The sequence below is a fragment of the Gadus morhua genome, chromosome 14 (genome assembly GCF_902167405.1).
Source record: "Gadus morhua chromosome 14, gadMor3.0, whole genome shotgun sequence".
NCBI classification, from domain to species: Eukaryota; Metazoa; Chordata; class Actinopteri; order Gadiformes; family Gadidae; genus Gadus; species Gadus morhua.
Window position 1 is genome coordinate 27,962,414 of NC_044061.1, and position 20,207 is coordinate 27,982,620.

Sequence of the window (20,207 nt, forward strand, 5' to 3'; positions counted from 1 at the left end):
TAACTACTGAACCAGTGAGGGGTAAATCTACAGTTACTTTCACTTTGAGGTGAACCTGTTGTCATGTTTCCTCTCATGTTGTCATGTTTCCGCTCATGTTGTCATGTTTCCTCTCATGTTTCTACTGTTGTCATGTTACAGTTGTCATGTTTTTAACATAGGGGCATTCCATCAAAGTCGTTAACGAAGGCGGCGCTTAGTTGATTAAGCCCGGTTAGAACTAACGGCAACTTCCACTTGAGGCTAAAGCCGTTCCATCAACGGAGAGGATGTGTGTAGTTTTTCGCTCCAACCACTTGATGGAGACGCACCTAATTCGAAATTCCTTTTTGCAGACTTTCTAAAGATTCGCATCACCTTTTAGATGGAAACGTGACTACTGATTGGCGCGCACTCTCTTCTCTAGAATCTGTGGTGTAAACATAAAAAATGCAACATTCCATTAATTCAGTATCATTCAAACCCAGAGGCTGGGCATTGACACACGGCTATTGCGGAGAGCTTGGTCTTGATCAGGGGTCAGCAACCTTTTCAACATGCATTGCCAGTTTGACATTTTCTCGTTAATGAGTGTGCCTTGAGCAACAATATATTAAAAATTAAGTTGAATTATGACACAGCAACCAAAAACATTTCCAGAAGACTTGGAATTGTACTATTTCCATATAGTCCACAATCATGCATCAACAATATGAAAAAAAATGTGGTTGTTATATATGCAACAAGGGTAATCAGCGTAATTTATCACTGCTGTGGCTTTTTATGGGTAAAGAAGCAACGGTGAAGGACCGTACTAAACGCCCTATCCATTGTATGGGTCTGTAAAATGCTAATCAGATCAATCAAATGTATTTATTAAGCACCTTTAATAAAAAGGTAATTGGTTGGGGGGAGATTTTATGTTTTATGTATGTTTTTGACATGCCCGTCTACGCTTCAAAGTCTGCAACAGCGCCCCCTGGGGTCACACTTGTCGGTGGTTTGCAGAATTCGGTGGAACAGGTGTTACACAGGAATGATTCCAGTGGTGAGGGGGAGGCTAATGCGCGTGCATGTGTCGAACACCTATGAGACACCTCATCAGCGCGTGACACCTCATCATCAAGCCGGCCACGCGCCGGTGTGCGCATTTCACGCGCGTAAATTGCCGCGCCTAGCACCAATAGGAAGCGGCGCGCTGCAGCACCGTTGTGATCCAAATATGGCGTCGTCACTGCAAAGTTAACACTGAATCATCATAAAACCTTCTTCATTGTCATCATCGTCATATCCTAATCATCATCGCAATCATCATTATAGATGACTTTTGGATTTGACTGTAGAACTTTGGTCGTGTTTAATGCAGCATCAACGCAGCAACAAAGTGTAAATAATGTATTCCGAGTTCCTATCCTAGGCATTATGATGGTGGTCCTCTGCGTAGTGCAGTGAAGTATAGTTAGTAAAGATGCGCGGAATAGCTATAATGTCATCCCGATTTTGAGTTGCGTGTTCCGCGTCCTGACAAAAAGCCTGTCGGCTCGCTAAAAATATAATTTGTGAGTTTCCCGCTTGTCTTGTCAATAAATTAACCTAGTTATTATTTAATTATTTTTTATTTCTAATTTGTCTGCGACGAACGAATCGGGGCAAAATCGGGCTGAAATTGTGTAGTCTGAACCAGCCATAAACAAGCAGCAGCAGCAGCACCATTGTGCAAGTTCCCTACTAGACGAAACAAGACTCGTAATGATAGGTAAAAACAATAGTTCATTAAAGCAGCAATTGTGAGGTAGAAAAAAATAAAAATAAAACATAAAGTGCTCGCTGTTGTGTCCACTACCTGATTACATGACTAGGTGGCTCTACTGTTATGTAGTATGTTGTGGTACTAGAGAAGAAGTAGAAAACACTTGTAGAGATAGGCTAGGGAGTTAGACCTACAGTACTGTGCTACTTGCTTACCTTCAATATAATTACACTTGAACGTATGTCGTCTCCTGTGCTTATTACTACTTGCAACATAACAAATTGGCGACGAGGAACTTACTCACGTTACTTTTGCACTACAGATTTTTTTTGATGCATTTTATTGTTTCAATATGACTGCTACAGCGCCTTTCCCAGATTTTTTTCTGCCTGCGCCGGGGGAGCCCGCCGTTCCATTCAAGGTTTGGGAACAAATGTTCAAGAACTACTGCTTGGTCATCGATGTGGATGGACTAAACTGGACTGAGGCAAGACAACGTGCCCTTTTGCTTCACTGCTTCGGAACAGAGGGACAAATGCACTTGCTAATGTTTCCAATGTTAAGTTCCTTGGGGTTTTTATTGACCATAAGCTCAATTGGAAAAAACACATATCACAGGTGTCAGATGTATATTACTGCCTTATTTATCCCTTTATATCCTATGGTAATATAGTATGGGCTAGTACATACAAAACCAGTGTAAATTCGATATTTCTGTTACAGAAAAAAATTGTTAGATCTGTAACCAACTCCAGTTGGGACGCTCATAGTGCTCCATTATTTCGGATCGGCACTTTTGTTTTCCAGTTTTTCAATAATTTACTTCCTTCTTCTTTTAACAGTTTTTTTATCAGACCAGATCTGTAGATCTCCTTCATCGGCAATTTTTCAGAACAAATCTGGGACAGTTTTCTATTAGGGACAGAGGTCCAGTCGTTTGGAACAGTTTTCCAGCTATTGTCTTTTTGCTTGTTAGTTATATCTTTACTTTGCTTTTTTACTTTTACTCAAATGTATTCTCATTTTTGTAAAATGACTTTGTAGTTGTTTTATCTTTATAATTTTACTTTTGTGTGTCTTTTTTTTTCTTTTACTTTATTTTCTTTACCTTATTGTATTTTAATGTCAGGTGGACATCCTTAATAAGCCCTTCAGGGTTTCTTTTGTCCCACCCGTGCATCTATGTATGTCTATGCAAATCTAAACAAAGAATATTTTACACATTGCCGGAGACTGGCAACTGCGATAGCTGTCCTGCATGGCTACTTCACGCCAAAGGTAAACGATGTCGTCGAACAACACATATTTAGAAAACGAGTCCAGCTAGCGGATGAATCAACCATTCAGTACGTGACTGCTTTGCGAAGGTTAGTTGCTACTTTGCTAGCTGTGATTAGGGCTGAACGATTTCAGGAAAAGATTGAATTGCGATTTTTCTGGCAGATATTGCGATTTCGATTTTCTTCACGATTTTCTTCAAATCAAGCTTCAGTGCAATATTCACAATGTACAGTAATATTTACAAACATGACATGATCATACCATTAAAACATTACATGCTATTACTCTAACTAAAGTTTGCGTCTCTACTTGACGCGTGAACGCACAGTAAAACCGAAAAAAACACATATCACAGGTGTCCAATAAATTGGCTAGAAACATTGGGGTTATTAGACGAGTAAGACACGTGCTGTCAAGGAAAATTTGTATGGATGTATATTACTGCCTTATTTATCCCTTTATATCCTATGGTAATATAGTATGGGCTAGTACATACAAAACCAGTGTAAATTCGATATTTCTGTTACAGAAAAAAATTGTTAGATCTGTAACCAACTCCAGTTGGGACGCTCATAGTGCTCCATTATTTCGGAATCTGGAGTTGCTAAGCATATATGATGTGAATACTCTTCAGATCGGCACTTTTGTTTTCCAGTTTTTCAATAATTTACTTCCTTCTTCTTTTAACAGTTTTTTTATCAGACCAGATCTGTAGATCTCCTTCATCGGCAATTTTTCAGAACAAATCTGGGACAGTTTTCTATTAGGGACAGAGGTCCAGTCGTTTGGAACAGTTTTCCAGCTACTCTACGTAAACACTCATCTTTAGCTACTTTCAAATAATATCTTAAAATGTACCTAATTTTAAAAGCCTATGATAATATGATAAACTGAATGTATGCTGTATTGTCTTTTTGCTTGTTAGTTATATCTTTACTTTGCTTTTTTACTTTTACTCAAATGTATTCTCATTTTTGTAAAATGACTTTGTAGTTGTTTTATCTTTATAATTTTACTTTTGTGTGTCTTTTTTTTTCTTTTACTTTATTTTCTTTACCTTATTGTATTTTAATGTCAGGTGGACATCCTTAATAAGCCCTTCAGGGTTTCTTTTGTCCCACCCGTGCATCTATGTATGTCTATGAAAATCTAAACAAAGAATATTTTACACATTGCCGGAGACTGGCAACTGCGATAGCTGTCCTGCATGGCTACTTCACGCCAAAGGTAAACGATGTCGTCGAACAACACATATTTAGAAAACGAGTCCAGCTAGCGGATGAATCAACCATTCAGTACGTGACTGCTTTGCGAAGGTTAGTTGCAACTTTGCTAGCTGTGATTAGGGCTGAACGATTTCAGGAAAAGATTGAATTTTCTGGCAGATATTGCGATTTCGATTTTCTTCACGATTTTCTTCAAATCAAGCTTCAGTGCAATATTCACAATGTACAGTAATATTTACAAACATGACATGATCATACCATTAAAACATTACATGCTATTACTCTAACTAAAGTTTGCGTCTCTACTTGACGCGTGAACGCACAGTAAAACCGAAAAAAACGTGTCATCACACGTTTTTCAAAAATCATGTCATCACAGCTAGGGCTGAACGATAAATCGTTCAGCCCTAGCTGTGATGACATGATACGTGACCAGCTAGTGGAACATGTTGCAAATCCACGTATCCGAGAAAGACTGTTGCTAAAAGGAAGGTTAACACTGGAGCAGGCTACCACTATTGCTAGTCAGATGGAGTCAGCTGGAGAACAAGCGAAGTGCATGACCAGTGTTAAAAGTAGCTTTCCTGTACATGCAGTCCAAGTTCAAGGAAAAGGGAAGAGTAGACAGTAGGGATGGGCGTGAGGAATCGATTACTCGAGTACTCCTCGTTACAAATGAACTCGGTTGGTGGACAGGCAAACTCGAGTTTGCATATACACACACAAACAAAGTTTTCTGAAGCAAATGTATACATTTTCTGTCGGCGCCACTAACGCATGCCGTTGGCACAAAGCAAATGAAATGTATCCATTTCTGTGTGGTGCGTTCCGTGCCGTGTGCAGGCATGCCAGAATTCAAAAAGTTAAGAGATGGCGGTTAAAGCAAAGCGCAGCGGAGAATTGAAATACTTTAAAGAAATAGGAGATCATAAGGTGAAATGTAAAATATGCCAAGCGAAATCGAGCTACCAGAAAGTACTATGCGGCAACATATACTCCTGAAACACAACGGTGAGTTCGGGAAAGCAGACCCGCAGCAACCAAGTGTGTCGGCTATTTTCACCACCGCAAGACGCAGCTTTAATCCCGGCCGTGTAGAGAAGATCACAACGCTGAGTATTTCCATAGTCCATTTGCTGCCGTTTTATTTGCAGCTTTAAATTATATGCAATGGTTAGGCTACTTGTTTCGTTTTGTTTTTAAAACTGTTACAGGCCTTGGTTCGACGTGATTTAAATTGTGAGACGCATATTTATTTTTGTAAGGAAAAAGTGTTTTGAACGTTTGCAAAAATAAATAATGAATACTCTGATAACTCTGACTGTTTTGATGGAGAATAAGCATTACATGTTTGGTTGGTAATATTGCCGGTCATCATCGGGCCTATTCCTGCTGCAGATGCGTTGCATTCTAAAAATAGATTTGATTAAACGAGTACTCGATTGATCCTCGAGGAATTCCTTCGATGACTCGAGTTTGGTATTTACTACTCGTGCCCATCCCTAGTAGACAGCCATACAGGAATGCACGTTCAGGCTCATCTGCAAGTCATTCTACCGCCAGTTACACTGGCGGTAGAATGAGCCAAAACATGAGCCAGTTAGGGCGGCAGTAGCTCAGGTGGTAGAGCGGGTTGCCTGGTAACCTGAAGGTTGTTGGTTCGATCCCCGGCTTCACCAAGCAGAGTGTCGAGGTGTCTTTGACAAAGCACCTAACCCTGACTGATGTCGCGATGTGATGTCGAATCCAGACATCCTGCTGATACTGGAACAGAGACTTCCAACTCTCCAGCAGAAGCGCCCCAAGGCCATGAAATGCGCGGAGCGGGAAAAAATGATGATGAAGTTACACCGCCCATGTTTTCGTTGTTGATCCAACAAGCATTTGGCTAATGCACCAGAATGCCCTGCGATTACAGTCACGTGTAAAACCTGCAACAAGAAGGGATATTTTGCGCGCGTGTGTAGGTCTGCTACACAGACTCATAGCGTGCGTCAAGTGGAAATACCGGAATACACTCTGCTATTGCTGCAACAGTCAGTGTCACCAGCAAAACTACAATGCACTGTGGACATTCATGCTGGGACATTGCAAAAGACAGTTCAACTTACAGTGGATACGGGAGCCTCAGTGTCAGTTTTGCCAAATTGCATAGTGGAGGAATACTTTGAGGGAGTGCCTCTACAGCCGCCTGCAGCTTGTCTTGTGACATACTCCCAAACTCCAATCAAAGTGCTGGGGTGCATGCCTGCTACAGTGGTGAGGAACAGTGAGTACTGTAAAGTGAACTTTTATGTAACAGAGACAGAGGGACTCAACTAATGAGCATGGATTTGATAACTGCACTTAAGCTGCATATTGAAGGTGACAAGGTGCTTTCTGCCTCACCTGCCTGTAACGCTCCTGCTTCCAGCCCAGTCATGCAGCATTCCAAAGCCGAAGCGCCAGCTCCAACAGTGAGTTGTGTGAAAGGTTTCATGCATAAATTTAAGGTATCTGAGTCTGCCATAACTGTTCGCCAAAAGCTACGACGTCTGCCCTTTGCTGTCAGATCTGATGTGTCTGATGAATTGAACAGATTGTCCTCTGCTGGGGTGATTGAACGGATTGACGCATCACCCTGAGTTTCACCCATCCTCGTGATACAGAAGAAAACAGGTGGCATAAGAATGTGTGTTGACCTCAGAGAACCAAATAAAGCCATAGTGGTGGACAGTCATCCTCTACCACATATGGATGAACTGCTTTCTACTCTTGCCGGATCAATCATGTTTTCAACAATTGACCTTGAAAGAGCCTATCATCAACTTCCTCTGCATCCCGATAGTAGGGATTTGACTGCATTCATAACTAGTGGTGCAACGGATCACGGGTTACCCGTGATCCATATGGATCAACCCTAAAAAAAGTGCCAGTTCAGACAGTCCAGTCTGCGCTTTTTCTGTCATTTAGTGTCCACACAAGGCATCGAGCCGGATACAGAACATGTTAAAGCAATTGCACAGGCAACTCCACCACACGATGCAGGCACCTTACATTCATTTCTGGGCATGCTTTCATGGTACAACAAATTCATAACCAACTATGCAACTGTGGTTGAGCCACTGCGTGCCATCCATCGCAGTGACTCATACTTCAAATGGACTGATGCGGCTGACAAGTGTTTCAGGGAGTTGAAACAGCTGTTGGTGGACAGCCCATCATTGGCCTTGTATGACCCTGCCCTGCCAAGCATCGTTTCTACGGACGCCTCTGACTATGGCGTAGGCACCGTCTTCACGCAGACATTAGTTGTGCTGGCACATGAGAACCACCAGGGCATAGTACGAACTAAACAACGCCTGCACGAGTTGTATTGGTTCCCTGGAATGGATGCCCTTGCTCAGTCTTACATCTCAGCCTGCACGCTATGCCAAAGCCTGGACTGCACGGCAAAGACTTTCGCCGCACCACTACAGCCAGTACCTTTGCCTGAAGCACCATGGACCAGGATAGGTCTGGACATAGTAGGGCCGTTCGAGACAGCTCCATGGAACTGTAGGTATGCCATTGCTCTTACTGACTACTATGCCAAATGGCCTGAAGTGGCTTTTACAGCATCAATTACCAGTGAGGTCATGATTGGATTCCTCACTAACATCTTCAGTCGTTATACCCTGAATGTGTAGTGACTGACAATGGGCCTCAACTGATTTCCACTGCTCTTTCCACATTCTTCAAAGACTGCAACATAAGACAGATCAAGGTGTCTGTGTATCACCCAGCGTCTAATGGAGCTGTAGAAAGATTTAATCGATTCTTGAAGAGCCGTGTGCAAGCTGCCATTGTACAAGCTGCACCATGGAAAGAAACAGTCCCGCTTTCCTACAGACTTACCGTGCAACCCTACTAGGGGTGGGAATTGATAAGAATTTCACGATTCCGATTCTGCTTATCGATCTGATTCCTTATCGATTCTCTTAGCGATTCTCATTGGGTGAGAAAATAAGTACAAATGTGTTGGTTTGTATTAAATCTCTTTAATATCTGATCAGAAGTGCGTCTAGTATTAGGAAATTGCACATTTTCAAATCAATTGGTCTAGAAAAAAAATATCTTTTGCTTTTTAAGCCCAAATGCCCTCATTATGTGCCATAAAACTAAAAACACAGACTGAAAACAGTCAAGTAAGAACTTGTGCCTTTTGCAATACTAACCGTGCTCAATTGCATTCATCTTGTAATAAAATTCAACTGACATAAACAAAATGAAGTATTGATTAGACAGAGATTTATTAGATGGTCCTACCTAATAAACCGTTGGAACAAAAAAGACCGTAAACCATAGCAACGCCCGTAAACAAACCCCGAGAAGCCCAATCCCTATGAGAGCTCCCCGCGCTACGGCCATCCGGAGGCGCACAGAGCTGTTGGCCGTGATATTATATATACAATTATATAATATATACTATTCAGTGGCGGCTGGTGGTTTTTAAAGTGAGGGAGGAAGGATTGCGCGCTTGGTTGCCATTGGCCTGCTTGCACTGTTGGTGTATGGTGGCATAAGAATGTGAGACTCAAGTTGTTTCAGGGTGTTTTGGTGAACTACAAAATAGCAGGGAGGGAGTTATGTGAACAAAATGTATACAAAGCCACCAGTGGCATCACTGTAATTTGAGAAGGAAAGGATGCAAAGCATATTAGTCAAATCAGGCCTACTATTGATTTGTAAAAGTAAATAAAAAAATCTGGGCCTATTATTGGGCCTATTTTTGCCCTCACTGACTGAAGTTATTTAGCTATGTTTATTTTTCAGTTACAATTGCTTGTAATGCTACCAGTAAGTCATGCGTACCTAGCAAACCATGTAGCACTCACAACACTGACGTTGCCATTACTTCTGATGACCTTGATTTTGGGAAGTGGTCTACCTCTTTCTGAATGAATGGAATGGTTTTTGTAATAAGACGTTAACAATGTCCTCCGTTTCCAATGTCTCCATTGTGCATTTAGGATCTCGCTATCGCAGATTTCACTTGCTCTGCGTCTCTCAGACTGAGCACCGCGGCAATGCAGACCGGGTTTGTTATCGACAGCGTTGCCAGATTGGGCAGATTTCCCGCCCAATGATAATTTTTCCAGCCTAACATGGTTAAAAGTAGCCCAATTGGGTGGGAAATCGGACCAATCTGGCAACACTGCTCAACATCCAGGGATCCTGCTTATTGGTTCATAGCGCAGACGGATAGATTTTTGCGCGAATCAGACCCCTTAAGGTCCCACCCACTCAGAGGAGGATTTTCCTCCTCTCTCCCATTGAAACCCATGTTATCCACCGGCCGCCAGTACTTTCGGGAAAATGAATGGGAGTCAACGGCGGCGGAGGGAGGCCGTTCCTCCCTGAAGTAATTGTCAATAGGCAATAGGGGGTGCTAATGTCCCTTTACCCAGGGAAACAAACATTATATATTCAAAGGCAATAAAGTAGTCATATTTAAGGGCATTAATTCATTACAATAGTCGGGGCAATCTAACTTTTTTAATCTCAACAATGTTAGGGAGGATCTTCCTCCCTCTCCTCAATGGTGAAGCCTCCACTGATACTATTATATATAGAGCTCCGGGAGTCGCAAACGGCATCAATCACTTTCTCCTCCATGCTGCAGTTCACCCCGGACTGCACTGCACTGAGTTTGACGGTTGAATGCTGATTGGCTGTTACGTTACACATGTCACTCAGTTGTCACGCTGTTGAACGCTGATTGACTGTCATTACGCGAAATTCGCGTCAAAGTTGAAATATTTCAACTCGAGCGAATTTGTCGCGGCACAAATCCTCGTGAACGCGCTCGCCTGTGCACGGCGAAAGTGTGGCGCGACAAACAAAACTTGTCTGCGGTTGTTCATCAATACAGGCTAATAAAATTATGTATAGGGCATATATATTGTTTTTTCACGAAAAGGGGGTGCATTGGATTAGCACCTCCCTGGATCCGCGGAGCCGTTGCATTTACATCAGATTCAAAATGAAACCCAATAAACCGCAAATTTGTGTAGGGTCCGGGAGGGTAAATTGGGGTGCTAGCTCAAGCCGGCAATTTACCTCGGGCAATGTAAACGCGCGGACCGTACCGCGAAAAAGGCGTGCATACGACGGCATATTTGGTAGTGTAAAAACGCCTGGTGCTTGCACACTGCGGGCGGCAACCGCCCTTATTACCGCCTCGCTGCCGGAGGGTTCAGCGCGGCGGTGTGAAGGGCCAGGCGTTATTCAAAAGCGGCTGCTGCTGCTGCAGCTGCTGCCGCCGAAAGTTTCAGTCCAGGGAAAGCTGAGCGGTAGGGCAAAATCTGTGCGCGTTCACGTGGGCGGCAACCGCTTCCTGGTTTTCAGCCGCTTTTGTAACCGCCTCCCCCCTGACGCCCTTCCCTCATTGAAATGAATGGTGGCGGCGAGTTGCCGCGCAGCGGTGTGAAAGCAGCTTTAAGCGGGAAAGCGTGCGGCGTTCAGGCATGCATCCCAGCACCCTTCCCCAGAGCCGGATTAAATAAAGGGACTACACTAGGCAGACTGTATTTTTTGGGCCCCCCTCCATCGATAACCTAACCTAACCCTAACACTTGCCAAAGTTACTAATAAAAGTTAATTCATATTTCACATAGCGTGCCCTTGTTTCCGTATCTGGCTAGATGTTCTGACAGTAGTAGATCAAAGCGACTAATTAACTCCAACGTCCCCACGGAAGGGCAGTCCTCGCGAAGAAAGAAACTGAATAGTTGCCACTATACGTTTCAAAATGTTGAGCCAGTATGCCCTCTCAGACTCCTGTTGCTGTACTATGTTTGAATCTATGCGTGCATTTTTATTTCCAAGTGATGATAGACTTAGCACAGCAGTGCGATGATCCATACAATTCTCATGTTCATGCAATCGATTAGCACAGTTTTTCCAGTCATTAAATCCAGTGACAAATTGATTGTCTCTTAAGGTACGGCCACACCAAAAGCGTTACCCGTGTATCACGCGTATAAAATCGGCAATTTTTCCATAGGGAACCATTGGTTTACGCGCGTATGAGACGCGTACACGCGTTACACGCGTATAAGCATCATTTTACTCGCGTTAAGGTACGGCCACACCAAAAGCGTTACCCGCGTATCACGCGTATAAAATCGGCAATTTTTCCATAGGGAACCATTGGTTTACGCGCGTATGAGACGCGTACACGCAACATTTTACTCGCGTAGGCGTATGGCGAGTGGATAGTGCCAGGATTCCCTGGAGAAGGATAACAACGTGTGAAATGAACGTGTGGAGAAGCTACGCCGCCGCCGTGTGGAGAGGATATGCACGCCGCCGCCGTTGGGACTGGGGATCGATTCCCAGTCTCTATATATAATTTTTTCTTCATTATTTTCTGATATTAATGTATCAAATGACTTGTTGATGAATAAGTTGATGACATTTTATAAAAAACGTTAGTTTTTATGTGTCAAAAAGACAAACTGTTTTAAAACAGATCTCAAAAATGTTTTGATGATTGATGCAGAGGGGTATTCCACAAAGCCGGTTTTATCACATAACCGGGCAAATTAACCCAGGGTTTGCGGTAACCCTAGGGTTTCCGTTCCAAAAGGGACACGGTATGTTAGTTACTATAGCAACATATGCTCTGAATCAAACCTGGTCGGACCAGGTTTTGTGCAGGTTAAGTTTGGAACATAACGGTTTTGGGGATTTAAAGCTGCGTTCACCGCAGAGTCCATGTGTTCACAATGGCATGCCCTGTTGATACCGGAGCGCCAATTATTCGTGCAATCCACCGGGAGAGATTTGTAAGACCACGGCTATATTCGGATGACTTTTTGCTGGAGAGATACCGATTCTCACGCAAATCTTTAATATATTTAAATAGCCTTCTCTCTAGTTCAGGCGTTCTCACGGCGACGTAGGGTAGCAGGCGTCTTAGTGGCGACGAACTTATCCACACGTCGAGAGTAGACGTATATTTTGTCACAATTTCCTTATGTACGTCGCCGTGACACCGCCGCCGGTGGGCGGATCTTCCATGCCGTCGCCGTGACGTCGCTGCTGGTCTCTCGTCTGCAGTCCCAATCAATCCCATTCAAAATTTCACACGTTCCCACGGCGACGTAGGGTAGGCTGCTCCTTCGCCTCTTACAGGGAATCCTAAGGTTTGGCACTATTATGGCGAGTGGATAGTGCCTATGGCGAGTGGATAGTGCCAGGATTCCCTGGAGAAGGATAACAACGTGTGAAATGAACGTGTGGAGAAGCTACGCCGCCGCCGTGTGGAGAGGATATGCACGCCGCCGCCGTTGGGACTGGGGATCGATTCCCAGTCTCTATATATAATTTTTTCTTCATTATTTTCTGAAATTAATATATCCAATGACTTGTTGATGAATAAGTTGATGACATTTTATAAAAAACGTTAGTTTTTATGTGTCAAAAAGACAAACTGTTTTAAAACAGATCTCAAAAATGTTTTGATGATTGATGCAGAGGGGTATTCCACAAAGCCGGTTTTATCACATAACCGGGCAAATTAACCCAGGGTTTGCGGTAACCCTAGGGTTTCCGTTCCAAAATGAACACGGTATGTTAGTTACTATAGCAACATATGCTCTGAATCAAACCTGGTCGGACCAGGTTTTGTGCAGGTTAAGTTTGGAACATAACCCGGTTTTGGGGATTTAAAGCTGCGTTCACCGCAGAGTCCATGTGTTCACAATGGCATGCCCTGTTGATACCGGAGCGCCAATTATTCGTGCAATCCACCGGGAGAGATTTGTAAGACCACGGCTATATTCGGATGACTTTTTGCTGGAGAGATACCGATTCTCACGCAAATCTTTAATATATTTAAATAGCCTTCTCTCTAGTTCAGGCGTTCTCACGGCGACGTAGGGTAGCAGGCGTCTTAGTGGCGACGAACTTATCCACACGTCGAGAGTAGACGTATATTTTGTCACAATTTCCTTATGTACGTCGCCGTGACACGCCGCCGGTGGGCGGATCTTCCATGCCGTCGCCGTGACGTCGCTGCTGGTCTCTCGTCTGCAGTCCCAATCAATCCCATTCAAAATTTCACACGTTCCCACGGCGACGTAGGGTAGGCTGCTCCTTCGCCTCTTCCAGGGAATCCTAAGGTTTGGCACTATCCACTCGCCATAAGTGCCAAACCTCAGGATTCCCTGGAAGAGGCGAAGGAGCAGCCTACCCTACGTCGCCGTGGGAACGTGTGAAATTTTGAATGGGATTGATTGGGACTGCAGACGAGAGACCAGCAGCGACGTCACGGCGACGGCATGGAAGATCCGCCCACCGGCGGCGTGTCACGGCGACGTACATAAGGAAATTGTGACAAAATATACGTCTACTCTCGACGTGTGGATAAGTTCGTCGCCACTAAGACGCCTGCTACCCTACGTCGCCGTGAGAACGCCTGAACTAGAGAGAAGGCTATTTAAATATATTAAAGATTTGCGTGAGAATCGGTATCTCTCCAGCAAAAAGTCATCCGAATATAGCCGTGGTCTTACAAATCTCTCCCGGTGGATTGCACGAATAATTGGCGCTCCGGTATCAACAGGGCATGCCATTGTGAACACATGGACTCTGCGGTGAACGCAGCTTTAAATCCCCAAAACCGGGTTATGTTCCAAACTTAACCTGCACAAAACCTGGTCCGACCAGGTTTGATTCAGAGCATATGTTGCTATAGTAACTAACATACCGTGTTCATTTTGGAACGGAAACCCTAGGGTTACCGCAAACCCTGGGTTAATTTGCCCGGTTATGTGATAAAACCGGCTTTGTGGAATACCCCTCTGCATCAATCATCAAAACATTTTTGAGATCTGTTTTAAAACAGTTTGTCTTTTTGACACATAAAAACTAACGTTTTTTATAAAATGTAATCAACTTATTCATCAACAAGTCATTGGATATATTAATATCAGAAAATAATGAAGAAAAAATTATATATAGAGACTGGGAATCGATCCCCAGTCCCAACGGCGGCGGCGTGCATATCCTCTCCACACGGCGGCGGCGTAGCTTCTCCACACGTTCATTTCACACGTTGTTATCCTTCTCCAGGGAATCCTGGCACTATCCACTCGCCATATCGCCATAGCCATACACTATCCACTCGCCATATCCACTCGCCATATAGGCGCGTATGAGGCGCGTATATATACGCGCGTATATATACGCGCGTACATATACGCGCGTACATATACGCGCGTACGAGGAGTTCAAAAAATTGAACTTTTTACGCTCATACGAGCCGCAATAGCCAATCAGCGTTGAGCTTGACCCGACGTCACTGGCAGAGAGTAGTGAGCTTGGACAGAAGCATACGGCCGACATCTTTCTTTATTCTGTGTGGAAATAGTAACATAGTTACGCCATTAAATGCTTTTATGGAAACATTTTTAGCGAGAAATCTGCATTTTACTTTCATAATGTTCGCTCGGTGAATGTGAAGGATGTTTGGTTTGATAGTTATGACGAAGAGGGAACGCTCCGTTCACTTGCATGGACAGAGTCTCTGGTTACTAAGCAACCTCAACGTCTTGGCGGACTATATATCTGCTGATCAACACTACGAATGCTGGAAACACACCAGACACACCATGTGAAGTTATTTAACCCGATTATTGTTATTTATATCCGAGATTATTTAATCTAACCCGATCTAAACTCTATCACCCAAACACGGCGGCGTTTGGGTTTCCTACCTCGGACTCCAGCGCAGCCATGTCCATGGCAGCCACGGCCGGCAACTTTCTTTATTCTGGGTGGAAATAGTAACATAGTTACGCCATTAAATGCGTTTATGGAAACATATCTAGCGAGAAATGTGCATTTTACTTTCATAAGGTTCGCTCGGTGAATGTGAAGGATGTTTGGTTTGATAGTTATGACGAAGAGTGAACGCTCCGTTCACTTGCATGGACAGAGTCTCTGATTGCTAAGCAACCTCAACGTCTTGGCGGACTATTTCTCTGCTGATCAACACTACGAATGCTGGAAACACACCAGACACACCATGTGAAGTTATTTAACCCGATTATTGTTATTTATATCCGAGATTATTTAATCTAACCCGATCCAAGCTCTATCATCCACCCAAACACGGCGGCGTTTGGGTTTCCTTCCTCGGACTCCTAAATCCAGCGCAGCCACAGGCTGGGGGGGGGGAGTTTTGGGCGGTCTCATCTACGCGCGTTACGCGCGTATCTGACCATTTTTGACACAAAATGGTCAAGCAACATTTTAGCTGCGTTACGCGCGTACATGGTACGCGAGGTACGCGCTTGGTGTGTTCAAGGCTGAACAACTTGCAGCAGTAACAGAATACATTATAGGCTACCGGTAGACGGTGAGTACACTAACCATTTTCTTGACAGGGTTTCTCCATTTAGCTTTTTTCTAAAGAAATGTTCCTTAGTTAAGCTTCGGTTAATGTCTCCATATTTCCTCTTTGATGCAGAGAAATCTCCAATATTTTGACAGCGATGGTATCGTGCAAAGTACTCACGCATCCTGTCGTCAATTTGGTCCCACTTTGCAGGATCAGATGGATAGCTTGTCAATACCCTTACCGGTTCTATAGGCTCCGTCAAAATGATATTGGGCTCACTTTTTCTGGCCGGCTGCTGTTCTTCCATCATTTTGTCATTCTGTGACGGCGCTGATGTTGACGGCGCTGTCACACTAAATTTGTACCGGGGGCAAAATTTGTACCGGGCGCGTCATCAATACGTAATCCAGTCCAAACCTGCCCGGCAACAGATGATCGCGTCGTCCGTTGCCGGGCAACGGACGATCGCGTCGAATGACGTGAACATTCGCGAACCTTCTATCTAGCGATCCGTTATCTGCATTGTGCTATTTCGTCCTTGACCTGCTTTAAACACTCAGTTTACTTGCTAAATTGGATTAAACAATTAAATACAATACAAATATAAAGTAAAAACAAGTGTTATCTTTAATGATATCAACATCAGTTATTAGACCGTCACACGGAGCATGCGCAGTTGGATTGGCGCGCTGCATGTTGATGTCTGTTCCAAGATACATCGTGTGTTTATTAAGGAACCCAACAAAACATTACATTATCTAGCGATCCGTTAACTGTATTATGTTATTTCGTCTTTGGCAACATGAGCGCGAAGGTTTTTTGAAACCTGCCCGGCAACGGACGACGCGATCATCTGCTGACAGGCAGGTTTGTAATGGATTACGTAATGATGACGCGCCCGGTACAAATTTTGCCCCCGGTACAAATTTAGTGTGACAGCGCCACAGCGTCTTCCGCCGCGTCTTCCGCCCGCGTCTTCGGGCCGCGTCTCCGGGCCTGGCTCCGGGCCTGGCTCCGGTCCTGGCTGCGGGCCTGGCTCGGCCTCTGGCTGCGGGCCTGGCTCGGCCTCTGGCTCTGCTGACACGAGCAGGTTCACAGCTGTCGGACGGCTGCCCGACAGAAACTTCTGTAAAGCCCCCCGCTGTTTCTTCTTTTGTTCCTCTTCATTTTTTTTCTTTTTACGTTTTGCCGCACCCGAAAGCATCTTGAATGTTAGCCTACTCAAGAAACGACCTGCCTGCTAGCTTTATTGTTCCGCTTAGTCTTGACCCGCTGACCTCCCCTCGGAAACAACGTCACTATTTTTAGTTGATTAATATATATTGATATATTATCACTGAAATAAATAGTAGGTAGGACATTTGTATTGGCTATTTCAATTTATTTATTTATTTTGTACTTCTGTCTGGGCCCCCCCCCCCCGCCAATCAGGCCCTAGGCACGTGCCTAGTTTGCCTTTGGGTTAATCCGGCTCTGCCTACGAGTACCCGTTAGTTACGAGCGTTTTCACGACGTTCGTTACCAACGATGCTTTCGGGAAACGCGGTGAAAACTCTACGATGCCCTTACGACGCACTTCACGATCCACTTAGGCTAACGACGCTTTCGGGAAACGAGGCCCAGGTTCATTTGGTCGGATAAATGGCCATGGTTACTTAGCGGAGATTCCATTAAGTCACGTTGATGGAATGCAACTCTAGCTTAAAGTAGCGAGGATAAGCGAAATAACCCCGGCTTTGCCTTTAGCTTGGTAGATGGAATACCCCCCATGTCATGTTTCTTTATGTTGTCCATGTTTCTTGTCATGTTGTTTCTCTGTTATCTTTCTGTTACTTTATGTTGTCATGTTTCTATTGTTGTCATGTTTTTAACATGTCATGTTTCTTGATGTTTGTTATCATGTTTTTCTATATTAAATTAGATCAACTTTAATGTTAATGGTGAGCTTTGTACTGTCCGTTCACACAGAAATGTGTCTTGCATTACACATCTCTTCAATCCTCCTCCATTAAAATAAGTTAAAACAGCACGTAAAAACATTTACATAACATTGATTTAAGAGTCCACACACACACACACACACACACACACACACACACACACACACACACACACACACACACACACACACACACACACACACACACACACACACACACACACGAGTTCATAAGAGTCAAAGGTCTCACAGTCCAATAAATTAAAAGGCCATAGATGTCTCAGGTTATTTCTGTCTTTGTTTCTTTACATGTCCATGTGGTCATGTTATTTCCCTGTTGTATTTTTGTTTCTTTACATGTTGTCATGTTTCTTTATGTTTTCATGTTATTTCTCTGTTGTCATGTTTCCAGTTGTCATGATTCTCGGTTTATTCTGCTCTTACCTTCTCGGCTGCCAGCAGAATTGTTGATAAAAGTATAAATCCAAGAGTCGCCATCTCGTAGTTCTGAAGCACCACACCAGCGCCCACATTAAACCCTTTCTATATAAATATATATGTATGTATCTGTGTGCATCTATATATTAATATATATTTCGGTGGACCATCTGACTTATGTCTTCATTACTGTTCCGTCTACGAGCGACCGAATGACTTCACTTCCTGTATTGGTTCGCTCGTGACACGTGACCTGTTGGCTGAGACCATGGACCCAGAGCAGAGAGAACTATGCAAGGCTATGGCAAGCCGAATTGTCATTTATTAACTAAGTTTGACTATCTGGAATTTACATTGTAGATATCAACAACTTCATTCAAGATATCTGTAATGTAGTTGTGACTAGTCGAAACGACAGTTAGAGATATCTGTAATGTAGTTTTGACTAGTCGAAACGACTGTTAGAGATATCTGTAATTATGGCAAGCCGAATTGACATTTATTAACTACGTTTGACTATCCGGAATTTACATTGTAGATATCAACAACTTCATTCAAGATATCTGTTACGTAGTTGTGACTATAGTCGAAACGACAGTTAGAGATATCTGTGACGTAGTTTTGACTAGTCGAAACGATAGTTAGAGATATCTGTAATTCAGTTTTGACTACACTGTAAAAAGAGTAACATGCGGTTGTTCATTCAAACTAATAACTGTCATTGAAAACAGGATACAATTATTGATTTGATTGTGTAACTCATTCTTTAAGCATTTTGAGACACCACGTTTGATTTAAACTGAACTAAATACACGTCCAATAGACACAAACAAAAGTTTTAGATTTCTCACAAACAATTATTTTTTATTCATGACCTGCAGGTATTATTTTTAGTTTGAGTCAAATTTGAATTTGAATTTGCACGTTGCACAGTCGGAGCACATTCAGGTCCCAGTCTCAGAACGTGATCGAGAGCTCTCTTTCGGTCGTTTACATCCTTGGAGGATTTCGTCGAAACATAAATGTAAGTAGCAAAACAGTTGCAGATAATCAATGTTTTAGTATTTTGTGTTGTTTTTTTGTGCAAAATTGCCGTAGCGGGCTGTGGCACGTTCCAGGCAGGCTCTTGGCTTGGCCTTAACTGTTAATATGAGCAAGCTGACGTTTGAGTTATTATAATGCATTTACCGGTAACGTTATGACAATGAATCGCTCGCTAACATCCGGGGCAGCTAGTGTGGCTAGTAGCCCACCCACATACTCTGCTGCACGTATTAGCTTCACCTAAGGTCTGTCATTGGGTGGAGAGAAAACACAGACTCTCTCGCTCTCCACCCAGCAACGTTTATTTATTTATTGGTGTTGTATTATGTGCTCTTCAGAGAGTAGTAGCCTAATTGTTTGTTTTATTTTGTATGCTTTCAGCAACACTTGGTCGCTCTCTTCAGTTCCATGCCTGTAGCCTATATCTTCATCCAACCTGAACAGTTAATATCTTGCATCTACACTACACACACACATGCTTGTGTGTGTTTGCGGCATCTATTTTTTACTTGACTTGCATTTCTTAAAGATCATTACAGTTTATATCCGTGCAGAAAACTGCCCTTTTAAGGGTAGTCTTTATCAAGATGGCATCTGGACAGGGAGATTCCAGTCGCCAGAGGATGATAAAGAAGTACCAGTATTTTGGTTTTTAGAAAACATAGAATCCTGCCCTCATGGCCCTGTCCTGCTTTCTCTATCCTCTTCTTTCCCACCTCTCATTCTCTCCATCCTTTCCTCTGTTCCCCTCTCCCCTCCAGCCTTTCTTCTCTTCTCTCCACCATCTCCTCCCCTCTCATCTGCTCCTTTCTCCTCCTTTCCATTCTCCTCCTCACCTCCTCACTCCTCCCCTCATGTTAAATATGTTACGGTTCATATGTTAAAGATGAATAAATACATATAAAGTTATCTGTTGGCCAAGTGTCTTTTTTTGTAGAGTTTTTAAATGTGTAAATGATAGTTTGGTCATATGTAAATAAATTAACTGGTATCAATGCAAACATTAATTCATGTTGAAAGTAAATATATTAGTTTGGTTCAACAATTTAAATGTTGAGAAAATCATTTGGATCAAGGCAAAGATTTAATGTTGGGTCAAGTGCAGCATTATTGTTTACATCAACATAAAATAATCAGGTCATAACAAGTGACTCAATTTAGATTCAGTGAAGTCAAATA

General features: G+C 43.2%; 1 protein-coding gene across 4 annotated transcripts in view; it reads right to left on the minus strand.

Moving 5' to 3' along the window:
- Positions 1-18,224, minus strand: part of sppl2a (signal peptide peptidase like 2A) — a 31,085-nt gene extending 12,861 nt beyond the window's left edge. For 3 of the 4 annotated variants that reach the window (XM_030376369.1, XM_030376368.1, XM_030376367.1), the window contains exon 1: positions 17,991-18,224. In XM_030376369.1, coding sequence (XP_030232229.1) covers positions 17,991-18,044 — 54 coding nt within the window. In that variant the 5' untranslated portion in view covers positions 18,045-18,224. Of the gene's footprint in view, positions 1-357; positions 410-17,990 lie in introns of all 4 variants that reach the window. The other variant, XM_030376370.1, reaches the window with a different exon arrangement.
- Between the last annotated feature and the right edge of the window lie 1,983 nt (positions 18,225-20,207).